At 35.1% G+C, this 19,767-nt stretch overlaps 1 protein-coding gene across 3 annotated transcripts in view; it reads left to right on the top strand.

Annotated features, from left to right (window-relative positions):
* The first annotated feature begins 7,005 nt into the window (after nucleotides 1-7,005).
* Nucleotides 7,006-19,767, top strand: part of mpp3a (MAGUK p55 scaffold protein 3a) — a 45,004-nt gene continuing 32,242 nt past the window's right edge. For all 3 annotated transcript variants that reach the window (XM_009299665.5, XM_695746.10, XM_021474698.3), the window contains exons 1-4: nucleotides 7,006-7,132; nucleotides 16,563-16,618; nucleotides 16,692-16,810; nucleotides 18,859-18,936. In XM_009299665.5, the coding sequence (XP_009297940.1) occupies nucleotides 16,582-16,618; nucleotides 16,692-16,810; nucleotides 18,859-18,936 (234 nt within the window). In that variant the 5' untranslated portion in view covers nucleotides 7,006-7,132; nucleotides 16,563-16,581. The remainder of the gene's footprint in view (nucleotides 7,133-16,562; nucleotides 16,619-16,691; nucleotides 16,811-18,858; nucleotides 18,937-19,767) is intronic.

The raw sequence follows: 19,767 nt of genomic DNA, 5'->3' as shown, positions 1-19,767 counted from the left end.
AACGTCTCAACAAGCCAAATTCTTAAAGAGACAGCAACATCACCACCTGTATGAAGATGCTGTCACTCTGCATGGTTCTTCTTATTCTACATCCCATATACTATAGGGTCTTAAACAGTTAGCAAAGACCAGTATTTACGTTTTTTATGATTAAAATTACATTCAATTATAAATTAAATTATTAACGATTTTGAGATTTTTTTTATTTAAATACATGAAAAAATTTTAATTATTAAAATATTTAATTCAATCAATTTATTTATTTATTTATTATATTTATAAATTATGTATTTTAGTATTAATGTTTAGTATTAATGCATTTAAATTAGTGTTATATAGTGTCTTGATCTTATCATGAGCTGAGGGTGCAATTTTGTTCCTATAGGGAAACAAAATATATAATTGTACCTTTAAAGGTTCCAAATTGGTCCTTTACGGTACAATTTTGTATCCAAATGTGCTTTAAAAGGTACAAAAATGTACCTTTTAAACCTAAATCTGGACATTTGTACCTTTATAGCCCATTTGAGTACAAAATTGTACCCTAAGGACCAATATGGGACCTTTAAAGGTACAATTTTATATTTTGTTCCCTCTAGGAACAAAATTGTACCTTCACTGTACCTTTTTTTCTGAGAGTGTAGTGATGTTAAATTATTTACCCTAAAGCCATTCTTTACTATATATATTTATATTCTATACTTCATACTATATTTTGTATGCTCTGTGAAATTATATGCTAACTGAAACTGACCTTTGAGGAGAAGTATTTTGCACACTAAAGAAGCATTTTGCAGAAAGAGCTATCTTAGACAAGAAATATGCAGCAGAAACAATAAAAATAACATGTGTCTCTTGCTTCTGATTTCCTGTGTCACCATTTATAAAACATTAGAGAGCCTATAGAGGTCTCTTTACCTGGTCCAGTTCTTCTGTGCCGAAAAGAGGAACTAGAGACAGAGCTGACAGAGACAACCCGCCTTCTCCTTCTTCTGTGAATATAAACTGGGTCTTTAGTGTTAAGAGAACTCTCACAGAGTGCCTGGTGTGTTCTCTTGGAAATCATTGTATAACCAATGGGACACATTTGTGCGACCAAGGGCCCTTATCAAATTATTTATTTGTACTTAATAAATTACTTATATTTTTGAAATTGATCTCCACCTCCTGAGTTTGTATTGAACACACATGGAATAATAGCGCACTTATTCCAACAAGAGTTTAGCTCCAACCCTAATCAAACACACCTGAAGCAGCTAATCAAGCTCTTACTAGACAACCTAGAAACATCCTGGCAGGTGTGTTGAAGCTCAGCAGGACACCGGCCCAGGACTGAGTTTGGACATCTCTGATACAAACAATTTCAATGTGGTCATGTCATTGGCCCATGAATATTTTCTGCTTGTTATCAAACTATTTCATAAGCGTAACAAGAGGCAATTCAATCAAAATTTAATGTTAAAACAGATCTCATAACATTATTTATCAATATAAGTCTCTTTTTGGATTCTCGGAAACTATAGAAATTAAAAATGTAAAACAGGAAATGTTGGCACCATTGTTTTTGTTTACATCTCTCAAAACTGTCTATAGCAAATAAAATGCTCAGTTTTATATTTAACACAAATGATTACATTTAAATAAAATAAAAAATAAGTATTTGTTTTATATCTATTTATATCGCTTTCTTTTAAAAGGATACATTTTAATTCAGAACATGTTTACACACTTCATTGTCTGTTTTATATTTAATTAAATGTACTATTTTTTATGACTTTTTGGTTAGCCCTTTACAATCAAGTTTCATTGGTTAATGTATTTACTAACATAAACAAATTATGAGCAATTATTTGCAGCATTTAATAATCATTGTTCAGCATTTACTAAAATTACAAAAAAAATTACAAAAAAAATTCAGCATTATTAAAAATTAAATGTGGTGCTTGATGACATATTAATGCATTGTTGAACTAACATAAATTAGCTAATGTTAACAAGCTTGAATAAATATTGTATTTAATTAGCTAATTGTTTGTTCACATTAATAAATATATTATTAAATTATGGAACACTATTGTAAAGTTTTACCCTTTTTATGATAAAAAAAAATATTGATTTCTGGACAAAATGTGCATTAGTGTCTAATAATTTAATGACCCATCAGCATTTTTACCTTGGTTAACTCTCAAAAGTTAAATTTTTATATAAGACTCTTATTAAAAATAGCTTTTAAAAGTCTTTTTACTCTTAAAAAAACTCTTTATAGACTCAAAATATATGTATTTTTTATACTGTATACGTGACTTAATTCCTTGTGATTGTGTGTGTGCAGGCACTGACAGAGAGGCACTTGTAATTCTTTTGTTAGAGTCAGATCGGGTGTAACAGATGTCTCTGAATTAATTAAACCAAAGTCCCCAAACAACCCTTTCAACTCTTAATGACCTCTGCACCATTAATGTGAGGCTCTGACTGAGGCACATCCAGATGATTTAAACAAGGTTACTGTGTCACATATGGCCCTATAGAAAACACACAGCTTTAAACCTGTAAGCCTCTTATTAATCTAAGAGTTCACACTTCTTTTAATAATGAGATCTAATACACTTAGCAAGTCTGTGCACATGTGGATGTAATCTTATTATTTAGTGAAATTTGCTGTTCATTGTGTTCATGTTGTAATCTTATCGTTTCAGACAAAAGTTTAATTTGAGCAAATGGATCCTAAGCCTAATGCATTTATTTCAAGTTACATTAAAACAAACAAATTAATGTTCACATTTAAAATGAAGCTAATGTTTTCTGTTTTGTTTGACAACCCTAAAACACAAAAGTTTGCAATGTGAATTGAATATAAAAAAATATTCTCCCATTAAGTGATCTTAACCCGGCATGGTGTTGCCCTCAGGCAACAAACTATTCTTTTGGCCCACAAACCCCCTTTACATTTTTAAAAATAAAATATCACAAAAAAGTCCAATAATAAGTTGGTAATCAATGAAATTTAAGATGGGTGTGGATTTGACCTGTTTTCTAGGGACAAAAGAGCCATTTTAGGAACCATAGCCTGCTTGTGCACACTGCGGGCAGATTGTAAGATAGATTTCACTTTTTAACATGTTTAAATTTAAATATCTTTATATTAAAAATATGTGTGATATGCATAAATATGTGAAGCATATTTGATTGAGAAAATACACTTTTTATGATTGTTGTCTCAGGGCAAAACATTGTGCAGTTAGACCATTTTTTGTAAAAACAATAACATCCTATAAATGTGCAGATATGTATAGCATCATAATATATATGTTTTGCTTTACTGTATCCTATTACTCTCAGGAAATGGATGTTGAAACATTTTATGGAGGTAAAGAAGAAGATTAAGCAGTTATGCTCATTCCTTCTGACAGCGAGCTTAAAGTCACATTAGCTATATTTTTCTATTCAAAGATGCAAATTAAACTTGCAAAAAGCCACAGTTCTGCACAGTTTTTCTTTAACCCTGGTTAAACAAACCTGATTAAACTAATCGCGTTCTTCAGGCTTGTTTGAAACAGGTAACTGTGTTGAAGCAATGTTGGAACTAAACTCTGCAGGGCTGTGGCTCTCCAGGAACTGAGTTTGTTGTACATCTGATGGTCATGGACACACAGAAACGGAGATAGAGTACCCGGATGCAAATGTTCATCTAAAGGAGGGTGCCCAAACTCTGTCCTGGAGGGACGGTCCTGTAGAGTTTAGTTGCCAACCTGCCAATAGTATATAGGCAGTAGTTAGTAGTAGGCAGTAGAATAGTTTCTAGTAGTTAGAACTCGAGTTGCTGGATCAGGTGTATTTAATTAGGGTTAGAGCTATACTCTGCAAGACACCGGCCCTCCAGGAGCATGTTTGGGCACTCCTGACCTAAAACCAAATGATAAAAATATGGCACCCACCTTTGCTTCACATCCACCAACAACTGCTTTCAGAGGTTCTAAATAAAAAAGATAACATTTGATTGGTACCGCACAGCAACACACAATTAGCCGTTTATGGCTAGTTATTGATGAAATATTACTTGTTGATATTGTTTATGTATGTTTTCTATGTATTTGTGGGTTGTTTGTACCTCATTTCACATATAATACAGATACAGAAAACCTTGGAGTTTTAGTGCCCTAATAGCACGTTGATGCCCTGAGGCAACAAACCAAAATCTCAAAATTATTGTAAGGGACCCTTAAGCACCCAGAAAATCTGGGGGAAATATTTTTTTTACTCCTAAAACAAAAATGTATGCCATAGAGAACAGGTGTCAAACTCAGTTCCAAAAGGGCCACAGCTCTGCACAGTTTAGTTCCAACCCTAATTAAACACACCTGATCAAACTAATTGAGTCCTTCAGGCTGGTTTGAAACCTACAGGTAAATGTGTTGGAGCAGGGTTGGATCTAAACTGTGCAGGGCTTCGGCCCTCCAGGAATTGAGTTTGACACCCCTGCCTTAGAGGGTTGCCCAAGCTGTTTTTTTTATGCATTTCTTTAATTTCTCTTTGCTTTTTGGGCTTATTGGAACCTATTTAGAATAAAACCCAAGTACCGTCTTTTGATATGATTTTTACTTTTAGAGAAAAAGGATGTCCATATATGTGGACTCGTGGTCCGAATTTCCATAAAGCACAATAAAGTCACCTTTGTGTAATAAAATAAAAACTTTTAATTTCTGCCTTGAACACAGCAGTTTTTTTTCTGACTGTTTTCAATGCATTAATAACACATACACACATATTTTTAACATGTTTTATCAATCAGTAAAAACAAAATTTTTTGTCCATTTTGGTCTGTTAAAATCGTGTTGGGACATCTCATATGCTGCAGGATGACACTGTATGACTGTAAAAAAATATAAATCATAAGACATAAAAGCTAAAATATGCTGTCCACGTATGTGGCCACTAAGGAGGTTAACTAATATGTAATGAAGTTAATCCTTAGTTACAATGTACTTACTGTGCAAACACGTTTTTACATTTCACTCCTGATTGATTAAATGCATGCATGCAATTACATCTGTAAACAATTTCTGTAATTACATCTTTAATTACACTGTTGACCATTCCTAACACATTTAAACCTACCCAGACCACCAAACCTGTCCCTAACCTTACCCGTATGGCAGGCCCGGAGTGGGACTCCTTTTCAGCCCTGGAGTTATAAGCCTTAGACCGGCCCACCTCAGTTCACGACTGACTATAATAAAACAACGTCATTTCGAATTCAGTTTCTAATTACACGATCACGTATTTTTTAAGATAACAGCTGCTTTATAAGTTTAAATGTTCAACAACCCAAACAGTATTATATGTCTTAACAATAAAAATTTTAAAAATAAATAAAAAAATAAATTGATATAGAAAGGTAAGGATCGAATTCGGGTCCTGCAGTGTGGCAACGCAACGTGCTGACCACTGGACCACAATGGATTTCTGATCATTTTATGTCAGATTTATTAATTTAGTGAATCATCTGATTTTCATTGAGCAGGTGTAATATTCATTAATATTAATTATTTGAATTCTTATATTCACTAAGGTGCCGCTGTTTGTTACGTCATCATTAACCTGCAGGCTACATTTTGCTCACGGGGCTGCGAGAAAATAAATAATAAGCGCGGAGCTGCGGCAAAATAATGAATAGAAAGAGTGAGGCTATGGTCAAATAAATAAAAAAATGAAAAAAAGTGCGACTGCTGAGAGTGCAAGCAGCTAGGGACACTGGCCCTCGTGGCCAAAAACCGGACCGGCCCACCGGGAATTCTCCCGGTCCTCCCGATTAGCCAATCCGGGCCTGCCGTATGGCACCTAAAGAGCACCAGAAGTGTTCTGCAATACATTCTGAACACAGTAATTACATTGTACTCATTTTTTGATGCAAGTGCATTGTAGTTAGGGTCACTTAATAAAAAGTGGGAACAAAAATATAAACAGTGCTCAGCATAATTGAGTACACCCCATTTTGAAAATGAATATTTTCATATATTTGTCAGTGAATAAAGGCAATGTGTTTTGGTGCATTTAAACAAAACTGATTTATTAAACAGATATATTTATTAAAATATATTTTAGAAGCCAAACATACTTAGAAACTGAAAGATAAAACAATAAAATTTAAGCAAAATATTGCAAAAATGAGGTACAATCTACAAAATGTCAACTAAATCTTTAAATATTTTTCTTCTCATGATTTTCCCTCTTTTTAAATGTGTATTTAATATAACATAAATTTGGGTGTACTGGTTTTTGGACTTATTTGTAAGTTATTTAGTTTAATAAGCTCCAGATTTGGCTCAATGACTAATCTAATGTATATGCATTTAATATATATGTATGTGCATAATAAGCAAATATTTAAAAAAAATTTCATGTGCATATTTAAAAGAAAAACAATATTTTTCAATATCACATTCTACACCATACTTTACCTCTGGGGGGTAAAACAACTTATATTTATAAAAAATAAAATAAAAATAAAAACTGAAAATGAACAGTGCATTAATTCTCCTATACATACAACAAAGAAACAGCAACAGTCTCACACCCAAACACACAAAAACACTCTGGATGAGGGGAGACGGGGGATGGGGGAGACAGAGAGAGAAAGAGAGAGAGAGAGAGAGACTTACTGCCTCCATATCTCCTAAATGACTGCGAGTCAATGAATGCTCAGGCTTTCAGAGCTGCTCAAGAGAACACAATAATCTAAAGAGAAAAAAAGACAGAAGGGGGAGAGAAAAAGATGCCCACTGGAGGAAAACACAAACCGTGCATGTCCTACAGCGCCCACCTGCTTCTGTCTCTGGTGACATAAAGAAAAAAAAAATGACAGCCGAGTGAGAGAGAGACAGAGAGAGAGAGAGAATAAGCATACGATGAACAGAGGGGAGGAGTGGATGGAGGATGGAAAGGGGAGGAGGGGGTTTGTGTTTGTGTGTGTGGAATATAGAGAGAGACCAAGAGAGATAGAAAAGCGACAGACGGAAGGGGCGGCAGCCGGAGGAAGAGTCACTCATCGCGGAAGGATCAGTCAGGCAACCGTCTGGGAGCGACAGATCTGGAGACACTAGAGGGGAAAAAAAGAGAGAAGACAGAGACAGAGGTAGGCTGCTGTGTTTTTTTATTATGATTATTAGCTTCTTTACACCTGAGCTAAACAAAGCAAGGCCTGGTTTGAGATCCTGCATCTTGTGTGATTGTGTGTTAGGTCTGTGTTATGGTGATTATCTGATTTTGAGGGGATTTTTTTCTACTATTGGAGCCAATCAGTGGCATATGTGCAAATCAGCACTGCAGTGCAGATGGAGGAAGAGAGAGAGATTCAGATAATATAATGGGAGAGAGAGAGAGCGAGAGAGAAAGAGAGAGAGGGGATGCTTTAGGCATCTGTGAAGAAAGAGAAAGTAAGTGAAAGTATTGATGCTTTCATAAACACTGCTGAGGAAAACGTGCCACTTTGGATGCATTATTGTCAGTAGTAGTTGATCTATTTGTTTGTTGCTTGTGCATGCATTCCTGAATGTGTTGCACATGGCAATGCAACAATAAAAGTGAAAGAGAATTAGGTCAGTGCGAGTTGAATTCTAATGGTCAGGGTATGTTTAGATGTGGGCGCAGGGTTAGAGAAGCATCGCTTATTTGAGTTTGATTCATGCCAACAGGCAGTTGAACTATTGATGAGTTTCTGCTTGCAAAAAATCTGACATGCGTGGGGTTTGTATTCCTATCAGATGTTTGCCGTTTTTGAAGATGGTCCAGGAAAATGTGTGAACAGATGTCTGATAATGTGTTGGCATCCTTATCTCTCATTCTGCTTCAGTTGTGATGGTTGACTTTTCACACCCTGGGGTTAGATTATTATTTATAAATCCTATTTGGCACTTATGTGAAGTCTCGCTCCTGGACGTCACAGAGATGTGACACTTTTCGTTGAAAGGGCCCTGGAGTATTTAAAAGTAAGATTAGGTTTCCTTTGATATTGTAATATAGCTCTGGTTCTGTTGTTCTGTGCGAAATACTACAACAGGTATAGGATGATGATACACTGTAAAAAAAATCTGTGATTTTTGGGTTGCTGAAAAAAAAGTAAAATAATAGTTACTTTTAACACATACAGGAGTATTTCCTGATAATAAGGAATCCAACATTTATAATATTTCAAGTGTTCACAGATATTGATTGATAATAATATTTGGCAGAGAAGCCTGAGCTCAGAGATAATTGAGCCCAGGGCTCCCACCTAGTCAGTGGGCATACAGGTAGTTCTTAAGAGCTGCACCTAGTAAAGGAAAAAAGGGGAGATGGGGTGGATGGGGGAATTCTTCAAAAAACAAAACAAGGGAGTAATGCTAGACGGACTATTCATAGTGAATTTGGAATAATCTGCTTGGTTTACTAATAATTACAGATGAGAGACCAGCTGTGATCAATCAAATCACGTGCTCCTCTCAAAAATAATTTGTGAAACTTCACAGTTAAAAAAAAAAAGTATGAAGTCTACTGAGGTTAAATGAAAATTATTATTTCAAATAAATAAAATTGTGGAGGGGTTTTATGGAAACACGAACCTCCATATAAATGAGATTTTCCCCCTGGTTCCCTTAATCGTTCTCAGTGAGTAAATATCCTCCAGACAGCAGGCAGACAGCACTATTCAACTAACTACATTAACTCTGTTTTATACACCCTTAACCTTTTTAACAACCAGACTGGATTCAGTGTTCTGAAGCGCAGCATATCCGTGAGATTTGGGAAGACCAAACAGATCTTCTGAAGATTGTGTGACCCAAACAGACCTTCAAAGACAATAAGGCTGCAGAGATTTTTTTGAATGTGTGTGTTTTCATGGCTTTCTTAGATTCAAGCAATAAATAAATAAATAAATACATAAATAAAAACGGCCTCTAAGCTGTGCTGGACAGAAATAGCATACATGATGAAGTGCTCATGCTTTTATGTCAAAACGCAAATGGACAGACCATGCAAATTTGATTTTACATTACATTAAACATTAGTTTTTTTCATTACAACTGCATTCAAAATCATTGTTTACAATTAATTCTAAATTATTCTTATATGTGTATAAAGCATATGCACTCACTGGCCACTTTATGAGGTACACCTTACTAGTACCGGTTTGGACCCCTTATTGCCTACAGAACTGCCTTAATCCTTGGTGGCATAGATTCAACAAGGTAATGGAAATATTTCTCAGAGATTTTGGTCCATGTTGACATTATAGCATCACACAGTTGCTGCAGATTTGTCGGCTGCACATCCATGATGAGAATCTCCAGTTCCACCACATCTCAAAGATGCTCTATTGGATTGAGATCTGGTGACTGTGGAGGCCATTTGAGTTCAGTGAACTCATTGTCATGTTCAAAAAACCAGACTGAGATGATTCACGCTTTATGACAGTGCGTTATCCTGCTGGAAGTAGCCATCAGAAGATGGGTACACTGTGGTCATAAAGCGATGGACATGGTCAGCAACAAGATTCAAGTAGGCTGTGGCGTTACCATGATGCTTAATTGGTTCTAATGGGCCCAAGAAAATATCCCCCACACCATTACACCACCACCAGCCTGAACGATTGATACAAGGCAGGATGGATCCATGCTTTCATGTTGTTGATGCTAAATTTTGACCCTACCATACGAATGTTGCAGCAGAAATCGAGTCTCATCACACCAGCCTATGTTTTTCCAATCTTCTATTGTCCAATTTTGGTGAGCATGGCGCGGATTGGAGCCACAATTTCCTGTTCTTAGCTGACAGGGGTGACAACCGGTGTGGTCTTCTGCTGCTGTAACCCAACCGCCTCAAGGTTAAACGTTTTGTACGTTCAGAGATGCTCTTCTGCATAGCTCGGTTGTAACAAGTGCTTATTTGAGTTACAGTTGCCTTTCTATCAGTTAAAAACAGTCTGACCTCTGGCATCAGTAAGGCATTTTTGCTCAAAGAACTGCCACTCACTGGATATTTTCTCTTTTTCTGACCGCTGTAAACCCTAGAGATGGTTGTGCATGAAAATCCCAGTAGATTACCAGTTTCTGAAATACTCAGACCAGCCCATTTGGCACAAATAACCATGCCACGTTCAGTCACTTAAAATCACCTTTCTTCCCTTTTCTGATGCTCTGCTTGAACTGCAGCAGTTCGTTTTGACCATGTCTACATGCCTAAATGCATTAAGTTGCTGCCATGTGATTGGCTTATTAGAAATTTGCGTTAACGATTAGTTGGACAGGTGTACCTAATAAAGTGGCCGGTGAGTGTACATTGTTTGATTTCACACTGTTGAAACATGTATTTGTTTATGATTTCAAATGGTTTATAATTTATGGGTGTTTTACATTTATTTATGTATTTAACTTTTGCTTTTGAAAATTTGAACAAAGAGAATTTTGGTAAATTATGGTATAAACATTGGATAATGAGCTGCCAGTACTTTTTCTGGTAAAGGATTTTTTTCAGTAAATGTATTATTGTCTATAATATTGTTTCAAAACATGATGTTCTTTCACTTTATCACTTTGTTAGAAATGTAGAGTAACATTTTGTACTTTAAAAGGTCCAATTTGAAAGTGTAAATAAATGGAAAAGGCAACTATTAATATGTTTATCTATTATTATTTTTTTATTATTGTTTATCTAGAGTGTAAACAAGACAACTTAACAAGAATAGGGATGTTTTGGAGAGATAGAATGCTTGTATATTTTTCATACACACACACGCACCTTTCTTCCCATAGATGTAATAATTTTTATACTGTACAATCTGTATTCTATCCCCCTAGCCCCAAACCAAAACCTCACGGGAAGCAACCAGAATATTTACTTTTGGAAAATACTTCTTTCTGTGTGATTCCAAAAATAATGACAAAAAAGTCCAAATGTACTGGTATGACTATACTTGCTGAAACATCTCATCCTCACAATGTAAGGAATACAAGGCACACACACACATGCCACACATAGCCATTAACAGCCTTTAAAACACCTCATACCCCTGTGTATTGCTTCCACAAAGCTCTTTTGCCAATTACATCATTACCAGAACAGCAGAAAGTGGAATGACATCATCCTTTCTAGAGTAAAAGTGATTGTGGATTGCTGTCTGTGGTGGCCATGATGAGATTATTACTTCTCACTTTCACTCTTCTGATACTGCAGAGAATTGAATGCAGCTTTATGCTGTTATAGTTGGCTCCAGTTAAGTGTCTTTTACAGTGTATATATTTGTGATTTATGTATTGTAAGCACAGTGTTGGACAGGTGTATTTTTATATGTAAATACAGTAAATATTATTATTATTTTCTACAGGGACAACGGGAAATGCATATGATATTGCATTATGAGTCACTGCATGGAACAGTCACAGATGTTCATCTAATTATTTTCACAATTGTGATGCATGAGATCTGTAAAATTAGTAGCTTGATTAGATTTCATTCATCTGTGATTGTGTTCAAGTAAACAATGAGCTCGGTCTTGACATCATTCTGTCTGCATCAGTATTCTTTGTAGACTTTCAGAGGTGAGCTTCTCTGTAGCTCATGTTGAACTGGTTCAACTCGGCCCACATTGCAGCACTCCTTCTGTTGAGTGTTACGTGGAAGAGAAACTGCAGTATTTCTATTTTTTGTCTCTCGCCTCTTTTCCAGTTGGATCATTGCTTGTGAGAATGCTATTTCTGTTTCACTGGGCACACTGAAAGTATGGCAGCACTGAACTGCTTTGAGATGTGTGTATGTGTGTGTGTGTGTGTGTGTGTGTGTGTGTGTGTGTGTGTGTGTGTGTGTGTGTGCGTGTGTGTGTGTGTGTGTGTGTGTGTGTGTGGTAAAAAGCATGTAAGAGAGGAAGTTGTGGCACTACTCTGAGCTTTGTGTTCCTGGTCTCTCTGCGTCCACAGAACAGCATCACTCATCTCGTCCAGTCACTCTCTCTCTCTCTCTCTCTCTCTCTCTCTCTCTCTCTCTCTCTCTCTCTCTCTCTCTCTCTCTCTCTCTCTCTCTCTCTCTCTCTTCTCTCTTCTAGCACTTTATCATGGCTGAAGGTTTGTTAATCATATCAAGGCAATGCACACTCAGTAAAACGCTGTGAAATATAAGTTGCATGCTTAAAAGTGATGGGATATTGACTGCAGGCATTTAAACAGATTACAGAGCCTACAGGAAACCAGCAAGAGATTGAAAGTAGAAGAAGAAAAACATATATATTTTTTATATTTTAAATTTAATATATTTAAAAAATTGTTAATTTAATTCATTTGTTCATTTTTTATGTTTCAGCTTTGCAACCATACTTTAATTTGTACTTTAATTTAATTTAATTTAATTTAATTTAATTTAATTTAATTTAATTTAATTTAATTTAATTTATGAAAAAAGTGCCAAGTGCCATCTGAGATGTTCTTCTAAATTTAAAACTTTGTTAAAAAGTTATTTCAGGTTCAAGACAATGACAATAAACTATGCTTTGCAATAAAAAAAAATAAATTACTGAACCTACACATGTAAAAAAAAATGCTCATTTTGAAAGACATTCTTTGAAAAAAACACTTCTGACGACACTTTTTTTGATGTCTGAACTCTTCAAACAAGCAAACACACAAACAAAATGACAGACGAACAGACTGATGGAGGATTAAATGGTTATTATAAATTATAAAATGAAGCCATAGGTGTCACCTTTGTGCAGTTTTTTTTTTTGTTATCGGTGATGTTTTTGTTTGTTTGGAGCATGGTGTCTGGTCATGCTGTATGTTTAGTTGGATTTTAATGTACTAGATTAACTGAGTTTAACTGCAATATGTAATATTAAGCAGCTTTGTGAAATACATTATTGGTGTCATTATTTAGCTCACCCAGCAAGCATTTTTTGTTTTTATAAAATGTCTAATAGATGTCTAGTAGACGTCTAAACATAGTCATCTTGACTAAAACAAGGCTAACTTTGGGCTGTCAATAAAAATCTAATAGAAGTCTAAGAATAGGCCAAAACTAGACTAGTCATCAAATAAACAGAAATGAATGACTACACATATAAAGTCTGTCTATTTGATGACTAGTCTAGTTTTGTTCCTAGTCGTCAAATAGACAGATTAGACAGACTTTATATGTGTAGTCATTCATTTCTGTTTATTTGATGACTAATCTAGTTTTGGCTTATTCTTAGACGACTTTTAGATTTTCATTGACAGCCCAAGTTAAGCCTTGTTTTAGCCAAGCTGTCTACGCTTAGATGTCTATTAGATGTCTATTTAACACAAAAGTGTTTGCTGGGCAGTGTGATCCATTATTGTTTCAGTTGAGTGCAATTACTGTTTTAGTGTCGCAAGGTTTATCACCAATGGAACAAGTTCAATTCAGCTAATAGAAGCTTTACGGAAGGCAAGTGTAATTATGGAGCTCAATTGAATATTGATTCCATTCAGTTCAAGTTCAAGTAGCAGTGCTGATGTCAAAACTTGCCCTGCCATGACAAATTATAAAATGCCTAATCATAACAAAATGTTTGTTGTTTAGAGGTTGTTTCCCTTTCACTTACAGTTTCAAATCTCAGTTTTACAAGGATGAAACTTCAAGGATTTCAGTTATAATCTGACATATTCTTCTAGACTTTTAGAATACCTGTTACTAATCGATTATATTGTCTCTTCAAGAATCTCCAGATAATGCTATATTTGAGACTCTACACTGGGCCATATACATAAAGATCAGATGACATGTAAACTTGTGAAGGATAAATTTGTAGATCATGATGGATACTAAAGCATATTCAGAATTACCACCTTTAAAATGCCCCATTATGGGTTATAAAATGATTGGGTTATTTGGTTTGCAGTTCCCAACAACTGGCAGTCTAAGGTTAAAAACACTTTTATTGTCTTGTTCTATGCATTTCGATGTTACACGCTGCATGAATGATAATATTTAAAAATCCATTAGGGCACTTCAAACGTGTTTTGACATGTTTTATGTCAAAGATCACTGATTGCTCAAATTCTGCAAAATTTCTCTTGGTTTTGAGGATGTTATTCATGCTTTTATTTATAGGCTGAACTGTACTGCAACTATATTTTGGGATGCAGCTTGGCCTGTGGTGCGACTTGATATTTGAGTAAGGTGAAAAATAGGGAGGACGCATATAACTTCGGTTTTGTTCACTACACTGCTGGGCTACCTGTTTTAGATTTGATTTTAAAATTCAGCTTGTTATTTACAAATGTCAAAATGGTTTGTTACCAATTTATCTCTGTGAGCTTTAGATTGAGCATCAACCTACTAGATCCCTTGGTTTCTCCAACCAGGATCTAATTGTTTACTTCTAAATCAAGGCTTAAATGTAATGGAGATTGTCCCCCCAGGCTTTGGAATATTATTGACACTATTGCCATAAGGCAAGGTTCTTCTATAAACATTTTTAAATCCACACAGAAATAAAGGTACAAAATCTGTCACTGAGGCAGTACCTTTTCAAAAGGTACATTTTTGTTAGGTCTTTAAAAGTACATATCAATAACAAAAGTACAAATATGTACTGTACCTCATTGTACATTAAAGGTAAAAAAGTGAAACATAAAGGTACAAAAGTGTGCAGTAAAGATGCTTATGTCCCCCTGTATGGTACGAAAGTGTACCTGTTGAAAAGGTACCACCTCAGTGATAGATTTTGTACCTTTGTTTCTAAGAGTGCAGGCTAAATACACATCTTTCCTCAAGGCAAATGGCTGATGGGATACTTTTTTTACCCATTTCTGTTTGTTTATTAGTGTGTCTTTGTCTTTTAGAAACAGCTTGAAAGCATATTGGTTAACAGGAGTTAGTAATTAATTGTGCTCATATAAATTGTCATAGTCGTCACCTTCAATACTGTAATGCTAAAGATGCTAACTTGGGAGATGATCTGACAATAATTTTTGACTGGTACTCATAACCGATAACTTTAAATTTGGAGGATGATAGTCTAATATTAGCTGTTTTGTATATAAAAAAGCAGAAACTGTTGCTACTTTACACGTCACTTTTGAGCTAGTATTTGAATGATTCTCTAGCCTAATGTCTAAAATAATGACAAAACAGGTGATTTTGCTGACATTTTAAGATTATAAGGCTGAGGTCTACAGAGATTTCCCAGTATTTCTCTGTTGCAATTGGGAGATCACAATAATTAACTCTGAAAAAGCCAAAACAGTGCAAACACTACCAGATTACTGTTGTGTTTGCGATAAGAAAAACGCTAAACACATGCAGGCATTTCTTCTTTTTTTAATGAACTATTCTGCAGGAACAAAAACAGGAGACTCATTAGAAACAAACATATGGCCAAACAAAAAGTAACTCAGGGTTATATAAAGAGTGACCAACAGAAAATACATACATTCCTGATTTGTGAGCCATCTCACACTCTGCATACTACAATTACTATGGTGTGAATACCGCACTACGACATACAAAAGAGAGAGATGGACTTAGAAAGTCACTCACAAAAAGCCCAGCATAAAAAGGCCTTAAAAGTACATCATGTTGTCCAACAGCTGCAATATTTGTCAAACTGTAGTGAGTTTGTTGATCTGCTGTCACTCTATGTTAGCGGAGTAAGCGTACAAATTGCACTATTCGCACGTAAATAGACACCAGACATTTGAGTTTACTCGCTTCATTTGATTTTCTGGCGTGCAGGGGGATTTTCCCCTGGGACACCAACAACAGGCGCTACGTCATAATCACGCCCCCACAAGAGCAAGCTCATGTTAATTAACATTTTCAAACTTGAGCGATTTGCGCGAAACAATAAAACGCTCAATTCGTGCCGCGATATTCGCGCATATTGCGTTATTCACACCTCGCCATTTGTGTGCGAATGGCGTAGCACGAATTGCGCCACAAGATGTCTATTCACACCTTTGCATTGACTTAACATGTAAATCACTCGCGCTTGACGCTTAATCCGCTTTCCATGAGAACCAGACAGAACTGCTGTATAAATATATATATTGTAATTTTATTGTAAATCTGTAAATAAAATTGTATATATTGTAATCTGCATGATTGCGTAAACAAAAAGCAAAAGGCAAGCATAAACAACGAACACCTGATTCTTTTTTAAAACCTTAACTTCAGAAAAGTTTGAATTGATCTTGAATTGAATTTTATTTATCAATTATTATTTTCTATGGCCAACCTTCTTTTATATAAAATTTACTTCCCAGCAAAAATAAAGCAACCAAGTCACTAAAGATTAACCAATATTAAATTCCAGTAAAATAATAAAAAAGTGGTAGATAGCTATGACGTGAAGTGGTTCAACTTGCAGAAAATACTTCATTTATTGGCTTAAAGACATTTCCCCAATTTTGTTATCAGACCAATAAAGATAACATTAAAATATTATTTTATTTGATATGGCCTCTGATATAGTCCCTAATCACCAATATTTGTATTCGGCCAAGCTCTTTATTGCAGAATTAAATCTAAGATGAATGCTATTGAATAATTTTAACGACTGATTACCTCTCTTTTAGGTCAACCCCTTCCTGATCAATGAAAGAAGCCATGCCAGTCCTCTCTGCAGGAGGAGGTACAGATCCAAACAAACACACTTATTAATGTACAGCCACAATGACACTCACTCATCTCCTGTTTACATGCAGGGTTGCACGAGACGCTTGCCCTGCTGACCTCACAGCTGCGTCCAGATGCCAATCATAAAGAGGACATGGTCTTCCTCAGGGATGTTTTCAGTGAGAGGAGCCTCAGCTGCCTGATGAAGGTGGGCTTGTGAGTTTTATGCAGTATTTTGAATTGACTTTGAATTTGCTTCATACAAGTACTGCTTACAACATGCATTATTTGCAAATAAATGTACATTTTGAGAGAATAAGCCAAAGGTGAGTAACTTATTCTCTTAGAAATAGAAGTACACAAGCTGTCACAAACTGATATAGATAGCTTAAAGGTTACAGACAGTACAAAAATATATTTTATATAATTTGACATTTTTGGTACTAATACAGTTCAAGGCAAAATCCTGATAAAACAGGAAATGAGCCAAGTAAAGTGAGTGAGTCAGTGGGTAGGTTTAATTAAGTTAACTGGCCTAGTTAACTTACTTAACCTTATTCACTGACTCACTCACTTTACGTTGGCTTATTTAGTCATTCATTCAATTTCCTCTGGCTTAGTCCCTTTATTAATCAGGGGTCGCCACAGTGGAATGAACCACCAACTTATCCAACATATGTTTACACATGCCCTTCCAGCTGCAACCCATTACTGGGAAACATCCATAAACACTTACAGTATTCACACACATACACTATGAGCAACATAGTTTATTCAGTTTACCTATAGTGCATGTCTTTGGACTGTGGGGTAAACCGGAGCACCTGGAGATAACCCAAGCCAACACAAGGAGAACATGCAACCTTCACACAGAAACGCAAACTGGCCCAGCCAGGACTCGAACCAGCGACCTTTTTGCTGTGAGGCGACAGTGCTAACCACTGAGCCACCATGTCCCCCTTGGTTTATTTAGAAAAGTCTAAATAACTTAGTCAAGTCTAAATGACTTGTATAAATTTACTCAGACAAGTCATTGGTTTGTCAAATCATAAGGAAGCTAATAATATTGACTCCCTCTTTCTCTCTCGATGTATATACAGTTGAAACCAGAAGCTTACATACACTCTAAAAAAGGAACATAACAATTTTTTTAAAAGACGTCTGATGGTAAATCAAACTAAACGTTTCTTATTTTAGGTCTGTCAGGACTACCTAAATGATTTACATTTGCTAAATGCCTGAATAATAAGAACATTTTTTAAAGAGAATTTTTATTAATTTCTAGACAGTCAAAAGTTTACATAAATTTACTTGGTATTTTTTTTAGATTTGCTTTTAAACTATTATTTTGGTCAAATGTTTTGTGTACCCTTCCAAAAGTTTTTCAAAATAGTTTGAATGATTTTTGGCCCATTCCTCCTGACAGAATTGGTGTAACTGAGTCAGATTTGTAGACTGTCTTGCTCGCACAAGCTTTTTCAACTCTGCCAACAATTTTTTCTATAGGATTGAGGTCAGGGCCTTGTGATGGCCACTCCAAAACATTAACTCTGTTGTACTTAAAGCACATTTTACCTAATTTGGCAGTATGCTTAGGGTCATGGTCTTTTTGGAAGACCCATTTGTGGCCAAGTTTTAATTTTCTGGCTGATGACTTGAGATGTTGCTTTAGTATTTCTACATAATGTTCTTTAATAGATAATGTTAATAATCTTATTGTACTGTATGTAAACTTGACTATTAAGAAGAGTAATAACAATTTCTCAAAAATATCTCTCTCATTATTCTGCTATTAAGCATAACAGAAACAAATTTGATAATCCTAACTTGCCTAAAAGAGAAAAAGTTTAGTCACATTAACATCTGAATTTTTAAATGGTTATGTGCCTTTTTATACAGTGAATGTAAACTTCTGGTTTCAACTGTAAATGAATCAAAAACTGATTTTATTCCAGCCAAAATAAAGAAAGGAGAAAAAAGTGATAGAAAATACTGTGAAAATATCCTTGCTCTGTTAAACATCACTTGGGAAATATTTTAATTAAAAGTAATTTTTTAATCATTAACATAGTATGAGATGGCTATTTTTTTTGCCTTCAACTGTATGTGGTTTTAAGGTACCAATAAAGACCCTTTATGTACACATGTGCACTGTCTGAAAGGGTACCACTCTAGTGACAGAATATATATAGCTGCAAATATGTAAGACGCTAGTCACCTAATGTTCTGTATACATGTGCATTGTGTGTTTGCTAGATTCATGAGAAGTTGCGTCAGTATGAGAAGCAGAGCCCCACCCCGGTTCTCCACAGTGCCTCCACGCTGGCAGAGGATGTAAGTGCTACAGCCTTACATATCACATCACCACAAGCAAGATTAATGATCTTTTATTGTAATACATGAGACCAGAGTTTCATGACATCTGCAGGGAATGAGGGGGTAACAGTGTGTGACAGAGCAACTTTCTGTGGTACATTTTCATGGAAAAGTTAATAATTATTTATTTTTATTTTACACATTCCTTTTAGCTAAACACTTAAGCTTTACAATTTTAGAAATTTTTCAGCTGGTCTCTGGGTCTGGTAGGAGCACTTTTAGCTTAGCATAGATGATAGAATAGAATCAGATAAAGCATGGACATCTCACTGTAAAAGGAGTCAAAAATATTGATAATTTTACTATTTAAAGCTTTACTCTTCTCTAGTTACATTGTGTAGACCATCGGTAGGGCTGCATAATTCTGTCAAAAATTTGAAAATCACGATTTTTTTTTTTTGCATTAAATCAAGATCACAATTTTCCTTACGATTCTGTAAATGTAAAATAAGGTTAATATGATTAGCCTATTATTATTGTTAATTCTCAAACATACGGTAAAACAACAATAATAATATTAGGCCTATGTGTAGCTCTACTGTTGTTTAAAATGCAAAGCTTTGTGTAGACATTATGGTGGACTTGAACAGATTTTCAATATGTCTGTTTAATATAATAATATGATTTATTATGTTTAAGTCATGTGCTTGTCATCGGCCATTGACAACATTATTAGACCATTTGTTTTCACAAATAAAATTTTAATTTTGTCATTATCAGTATCCTTCTTGCATTATATTCAACATTATATATAGGCTAGGGTTGTTATACTGACACAGTAAACATTTA

The sequence above is a fragment of the Danio rerio genome, chromosome 3, assembly GCF_049306965.1.
Source record: "Danio rerio strain Tuebingen ecotype United States chromosome 3, GRCz12tu, whole genome shotgun sequence".
Classification (NCBI taxonomy): Eukaryota; Metazoa; Chordata; class Actinopteri; order Cypriniformes; family Danionidae; genus Danio; species Danio rerio.
The sequence above is the reverse complement of the archived record's forward strand: the minus strand, read 5'-3'. Positions and strand labels throughout refer to the sequence as shown.